Source organism: Theropithecus gelada, chromosome 8 (assembly GCF_003255815.1).
Source record: "Theropithecus gelada isolate Dixy chromosome 8, Tgel_1.0, whole genome shotgun sequence".
NCBI lineage: Eukaryota > Metazoa > Chordata > Mammalia > Primates > Cercopithecidae > Theropithecus > Theropithecus gelada.
Window position 1 is genome coordinate 100,797,374 of NC_037676.1, and position 7,281 is coordinate 100,804,654.

At 56.1% G+C, this 7,281-nt stretch overlaps 1 protein-coding gene across 1 annotated transcript; it reads left to right on the forward strand.

Annotated features, from left to right (window-relative positions):
• Positions 1 to 2,647: 2,647 nt before the first annotated feature.
• Positions 2,648 to 6,444, forward strand: KCNS2 (potassium voltage-gated channel modifier subfamily S member 2). The gene is made up of 2 exons (XM_025394778.1): positions 2,648 to 2,979; positions 3,592 to 6,444. The coding sequence occupies exon 2, from the start codon at positions 3,634 to 3,636 to the stop codon at positions 5,065 to 5,067; it is 1,434 nt and encodes a 477-aa protein (XP_025250563.1). The 5' UTR covers positions 2,648 to 2,979; positions 3,592 to 3,633; the 3' UTR covers positions 5,068 to 6,444.
• The last annotated feature ends 837 nt before the right edge of the window (positions 6,445 to 7,281 follow it).

Sequence of the window (7,281 nt, forward strand, 5' to 3'; positions counted from 1 at the left end):
AGCTCTCTCAGCTGGGGAAGGGGACAAGAGGAAAGGAGAGAGGGAGGAAGGTAGGAGGTCAGGCGGTTGGCAGGAGCAGGGGCAGAGCTGAGAGGGGCAAGGAGTGGCCTCTGTTAGAGAGATGGGAGGATGAGAGCCTCAGGGGCCCAGGCAGAGACTGGTGTGCAGGTAGGGTGGCCGTGGGTGTGGGAGAAACAAAGAAACAGAAGGCAGAGGGCTCTCTCTCCATGGGTGAAATCTCCCACGACCACAGAGGATGAAGGAGCAAGAACAACAGACAGGAACAGAAGGAAGCGGGCAGATACATGAAGCAGGGGAGGGAGGAAAGCCCCGGAGGAATCAAACTCAAGTATGTGTAGAAGGAAGGACCCTCAAAATGCAGCAGGAAAAGGTGATGTATGCATTGAGCTAAACCAGAAGAGCCAGGAGCCAAGGCCAAGGGAACGGGAGCGGCTGGGAATGGTGACATGTGGCACACACAGATATGTGGCGGTGAAGCAGAAGGGGGCTGTGAGCTCTGGAGGGGCCAGAAGGCAGGCAGCTCGTAGTGAAAGGATAGGGGTAAGAGCTAGAGAGAGCCACAGGGCCCATGAAGACTGTGCCCCAGGTGCTGCTGCTCAGGCCCCTGCAGCAGGGACACCTTGCAGCCACCATCACCCCCAAGTTGTGGGAGAGGGGATTGGAAAAGGTTGAAAGAGGCAGTGACACAGGGATTACACATGCATTGAAGCACACACCCCCTCAGCAAGGGCAGCACTCTCTCCACAGCACCCCCATGGGGATGAAGGAGATCCAGGGGCTCCCAGACTGCAGCCAGATGCGCGGGAGCCACAGACCTCCAATGATGGACACAGCAGACCTAGATGAGGTTGCTCTCCACAATACAGACCCTGAGAGAAAGGGAGATGAACACAAGGACAACCAAGATCAGATTTTTCTCCCTCTCCCTCTCTCTCACACACACACATACACTCTCACACACGCAAACACACTGGGAAATAAAGGGTGGCTTGTATGTGTTTGGGGGTAGGGCAGACGGGAGGACTGGTTTCCTCTTTTAGGGACCTGAAGAAAAGTTTCCCAAAGCCCGGGGAAAGGTCAAACACAAGAAAGAGGAAGTGTGTGTGGCCCTCACTACCGTACTTTCCCTCCCATGTGGCTGCCTCAGCCTACACACACATTTGCAGAGGCCTGCAGGGGCATGGGTGTGAAACCCTCTCAGCAGGCAACACACTGCATTCACACCCACACACATGTCCAGAAGCCAGTGGCTGGCACAGGGATGGGTCAGACTGGGATGCAGGAGCTCCCATACGAAGCCAGATTAAGGGTCCTCTCCAAGTCCACCAAGGAGGTCCCAAGTCCTCCAGGGCTACACAGAGCACCTCTCCAGCTGGGACGGCATTGCCAGAATTGCCTAAAGAAAGAATGTGCTTCCCACTGTGGCTGTGGTGTTTGCACCATGAGTCCAGAGCCACCTTGCAAGGGCATTCCCAGGACTTCTGACGGAGACATGTAGACGCTAGCTCCCTGCTAAGCTCGCACACCCACGGTGCCCCAGTTTTGCAAGTGGACACCACAGAGAAAGACCAAAGGGAGGGGGCTGCCCAGGGACGGGGTCCATTTCTCAGCTCAGCCCAGTAGGCAGGGCCTTAAGGACAATCCTAGGAGACCAAGAGCTCAGATCTGGGCCACGAGTCTTCTTGGGAATGGGGACGCAGATCCTGAGCACATCTACCAGTCCCCACTCCAGCTCGAACCCCCCAGTCCCCACTGTTGGCACGCACATCGGTCTCAACGTATTCCACACACATAAGTCCGTCACAGTCCCAAGAATACTACACTGTACACAGCACACTGTACACACAGCACACGGTTCCCCATGCCACACACTGCGCTGACACACATCCCAGGGCTCCCCTGTGCCGACGCATCTTCCCATCCGACAGAGGACCCATTTTAATGAATGCGGTACACACAGTGAAAAGTCCTGCTGTCCTCAGCCTATACACACACACAGCGCCCTGCAGTCCCGCACAGCCCGCATACCACACCGGCCTGGACACAAACGGTGCCCACACAGAGCTCCCGACCAGAACTCAGCGACTCCCGCCCCCGCTGTGCGGCCTGCGCTACCGTCCCCCGCGTACTAAGCCGAGCTCCACCTCAGACTTCCCGGCCCCCTGTTTTCTCCTCCAGCTCCTTTTCCCCAACAACCCCAACCCCGGGCTTCGGGAAACTTTTCTTCAGGTCCCTAAAAGGGGAAACCTGGAGTTCCTCCGGTCCCGCCCTGTCCCCGGACACGCGCAAGCCGCCCTTTATTTCCCAGCCCGGCTCCCGCCAGACCCAGCGGGGAAAGGTCACCGTAGGCAGCCCCCTGCCTGCGCCCTGGGGGTGGTGATAATAACAGCTGTCACCGGGGGATGGGCGGGGGGGAGGGAGGGGTGTCGGCCCCGCGCCGAGCCGGGGGCGCAAGGTGGTCGCGGTGACGCGCCGGGGAAGCGCAGAGAAGCAGCGGCGGCGGCGGCTGCGCCTTCCGAGCCCGGGGCGGCGGCCGAGGCGCGCGGAGCTGTCCGTTCAGCACCACCGCGCCGCGCCCAACGCAGGGCCCGCGCCCGGTCACACCCGCTCTGCTCCCGCCCGGGTTCACGGGGCGCCTGCGGCGCGGGCTCCTGCTTCTCTCGGCGGGTGACGGGCGCGCGGATCCGGAGAAGGGGCTCCGCGAGCGGCGGGACCACGCAGCCACCTGTGAGCCTTCCGCAGCTGCGGGCGGCGGCGGCTTGCCCGGCCCGAGACGGGAGGAGAAGCTCGGCGGCCCCCGCCCGCCGGCCCGCCGGGCGCACACTCGGGCGCACACTCGGGCGCACACACTCGCATCCGCGCACGCACCGCCAGCAGGCAGCGGCCACCGCCGCGATGCTCACCCGCGGGTCGGGGAAGTTTCCCGCCGGCCTCGGCCGCGGGCGCCCGTGCTCCCAGGTAAGCGCTTCCAGAACGCGCAGGGCGAGCCCGGGCAGCCCCGCCGGGTGAGGCGCAGCGCACGCGGCCCTGGGGCATAGCGCCAGGCGGGCGGTGAGACCTGGGCCGGGGACGCGGGGGCTGCAGGCTTGGGAGCTGGACCCAGGGGAGGCCGGGCCGCCCCGCTCTTTCCCTGGCCCGGGTTTCCAGACTCCAGCGCATCCGCCCCAACCTCCCAAAGCTACGCGCCCCCCATGTCGGCCCCGCTCTGCCCGTGCGTATTTCAGCTCTGGTCCCTCCTGTCTGCGGCGAGCGGGCGGGGGCGTCTCCCGGGCCTGCCCATGGACAAGGTCAGCACGCAGCCCCCTGGGCGCTCAGAGCCGCGGGGACGCGACGCTGCACGCGCAAAGCGCCAACCGAGACCCCCGGGGTGGAGCCGTGCTAATAGAAACATACCTACCCCCAGCCTTTCCTGGGAGGGGGCCAGACCCCTCAAACTCTTGCCCCAGCCCAGTGCCCTTCAGCACCCAAGACCCACCTAGGAGGCTTGGGCCCACCAGAAATGGGTAGGGAGAGGGGGCGATGGGCCGGGGCGCACGGCCCTCTTGCCGACGCTGTTCCCTCCGCTTCCAGGTGTAGCGCCCCCGCGCGGCGCGGGCGGCCGGTGCCTCCAGCATGACCGGCCAGAGCCTGTGGGACGTGTCGGAGGCCAACGTCGAGGACGGGGAGATCCGCATCAACGTGGGCGGCTTCAAGAGGAGGCTGCGCTCGCACACGCTGCTGCGCTTTCCCGAGACGCGCCTGGGCCGCCTGCTGCTCTGCCACTCGCGCGAGGCCATTCTGGAGCTCTGTGATGACTACGACGACGTCCAGCGGGAGTTCTACTTTGACCGCAACCCTGAGCTCTTCCCCTACGTGCTGCATTTCTATCACACCGGCAAGCTTCACGTCATGGCTGAGCTGTGCGTATTCTCCTTCAGCCAGGAGATCGAGTACTGGGGCATCAACGAGTTCTTCATTGACTCCTGCTGCAGCTACAGCTACCATGGTCGCAAAGTGGAGCCCGAGCAGGAGAAGTGGGACGAGCAGAGTGACCAGGAGAGCACCACGTCTTCCTTCGATGAGATCCTTGCTTTCTACAACGACGCCTCCAAGTTCGATGGGCAGCCCCTTGGCAACTTCCGCAGGCAGCTGTGGCTGGCCCTGGACAACCCTGGCTACTCAGTGCTGAGCAGGGTCTTCAGCATCCTGTCCATTCTGGTGGTGATGGGGTCCATCATCACCATGTGCCTCAATAGCCTGCCTGACTTCCAAATCCCTGATAGCCAGGGCAACCCTGGCGAGGACCCTAGGTTCGAAATCGTGGAGCACTTTGGCATCGCCTGGTTCACATTTGAGCTGGTGGCCAGGTTTGCTGTGGCCCCTGACTTCCTCAAGTTCTTCAAGAATGCCCTAAACCTTATTGACCTCATGTCCATCGTCCCCTTTTACATAACTCTAGTGGTGAACCTGGTGGTGGAGAGCACACCTACCTTAGCCAACTTGGGCAGGGTGGCCCAGGTCCTGAGGCTGATGCGGATCTTCCGCATCTTAAAGCTGGCCAGGCACTCCACGGGCCTCCGCTCCCTGGGGGCCACTTTGAAATACAGCTACAAAGAAGTAGGGCTGCTCTTGCTCTACCTCTCCGTCGGAATTTCCATCTTCTCCGTGGTGGCCTACACCATTGAAAAGGAGGAGAACGAGGGCCTGGCCACCATCCCCGCCTGCTGGTGGTGGGCTACTGTCAGTATGACCACAGTGGGGTACGGGGATGTGGTCCCAGGGACCACGGCAGGGAAGCTGACTGCCTCTGCCTGCATCTTGGCAGGCATCCTCGTGGTGGTCCTGCCCATCACCTTGATCTTCAATAAGTTCTCCCACTTTTACCGGCGCCAAAAGCAACTTGAGAGTGCCATGCGCAGCTGTGACTTTGGAGATGGAATGAAGGAGGTCCCTTCAGTCAATTTAAGGGACTATTATGCCCATAAAGTTAAATCCCTCATGGCAAGCCTGACGAACATGAGCAGGAGCTCACCAAGTGAACTCAGTTTAAATGATTCACTACATTAGCTGGGAGGACTTGTCACCCTCCACCCCACATTGCTGAGCTGCCTCTTGTGCCTCTGGCACAGCCAGGCACCTTATGGTTATGGTGTAAGGAGTATGCCCAGCCCCTGAGGGGAGAGATGCATGGGATATGCACCCAGGTTTCTTTTGCAGTATTTAGAATCGTTTTTAGAGGGTGGTGTGTCTGACACCATGCCTTTGCACCTTTCCATGAAATGACACTCACTGGTCTTTGCATCGTGGGCATAAAATGTTCACCTTTTTGCCAGATGAGTACACCCAGAATGCTAATTTTTCTGTTCATCGTGTACGCTATTCTAGTGCTTGTGGCCCAGTACTGTCTATGAGTTGTTGTGCTCCTGTTTCTGAGGTTGTTGTGTGAGTTCTGTACAAAAAGCCCCCACAAGTCTGTCCACTGGAAATGCATCTATGAGGTCAGCAAGGATATCATGAGATTTTTGCTCACAGTCATGTGAAAACAAAATCTCAGCTCTTTATTCATTGCTTTCATTTAGTTTTAATACCAAAACAAAGAGAATGCAAAGTTAAGCACACTTGACCAATGCAAGTCTGTAAGTTGTTTTTATAAATGATCTGTAGTTCCGTGGCTTGCATGGGTGCACCTATCATCTTTAGAACGATGTACACTGATGTTCATCTCATAAATGTCACTCTTTAGAGAATGTTAGTTAAACATGTAGCGAAGATCGAATTTTTTCTCCAAGGACAGATGCGTTAGGGAGAGGGGCTTCAGCTAAATAGTCGAGACCCTAGGGTGCTTAAAGCCAAGTCAGTGCAGGCTGAGCCCCTTGGTTCATGGTCAAACCTCCGTGTTTGCTAGGGTGACTGTAGAGACATGTATTTCTGGATGAGGTTTCTGATCTAGACCATTTGACCAAACTTTGCTGCGTCTAAGATATTAGCATGTTTTTGAAATATTTATTTTTTAAGATGTTTAGGAGTAAGGTTGTGTTGTCTTCCTCAACTAAAAAGAAGTTTACTGTTGTATCGTCTCCCTGAGGTGAACGTTGTTGAGTTGCTAGCAAGGGCAGTAGCTTACTTTTGTTGCCTGCTCTGAAAGCTCATCAAATGAGAGCCCTTTTATTTCTAAGCAGAATTTACTCAAATAATTTTGCTTCTAAGATATAGTATGTTGTATATATGTTATGTTTTCCCTGGAGTTCCTGCCATGACATGGAAACCTGGTGGTATGGAAGCATGTACTCAAAATATAGATGTGCATGAAGGTGGTGTGGCTTACCCAGGATGGAAATGCTGCAGTTCTTACTTGCATTCCAACTGCCTTTCATTGAGGGTGAGTGGGTAGAGGCCAGGAGAAAGGAAAGAGTTGTAAAATAAAAAAACTGCTAGTTCATAAAATGTCATAAAAATTGTAAACTTGAAAAGCTTAATGCTATTCAAAAGACTTTCGAACTTCTAAACTTGCATTGAAGGGAGATGACTGTTTTCTCCTCCAAAATTCTCCCGCCCCTCTTGTTCAGTTAACCAGCACATAACATTGTGATGGGGAACCTGGGTTCCTCTATAAGATAATTCTTCTCCATCATCTTTAAGGTAATCTGATGGTTTTCCAGGGGGCTTTCATTATTGTTCCATCTTTGAAAAGGCAATAGAACCCAGGGGTCTGAGCATGGAGCTATCCAGGCTTTTCATCCAAAGGTTGGGACTCTTCTTAAGAGGTCCTTTTGTGTTTCAGTTGATTGAAGATGATACTTACCTCGTGGAGGCGTGGCAAGGGTCTTCTCAGAAGGCTTTGTGTTCTTGTAGTTGTCATGGCTACTACAGTGTGGGTGATTGATTGAATGAATTCACTAGCCGCTTGTGTCCTGGAGCCCCCAGTTCAAATCTTTCCATCAGACTGGAGGCTCATGGGAGGCTGGGGGTGGCTGTCTCCTAGTGTCTACATCCATGTCTCTGAAGCATCAGGAAAAGTGAGATGACTTAGAGGCAATGGGGCACTGAATCAGAGGAGCAGGGCTATTTTTCAGAATTTGCACATGGAACACTTAGCTTTGGCTGATGCTTCCAGCCCTGGAAGGCATAACATTTACAGAATCATCCCCAGCTGCACTGAAGGCAGGTGGTGGTACAGACTTAAGAGGACCGTTCAGTTTGCCAAGGCTGATGGTATTGGGTCACTGAGCCTGGTATCCACGGCCACTGACCAGGAAACTTATGCAAAGTGGAAACAAGGAA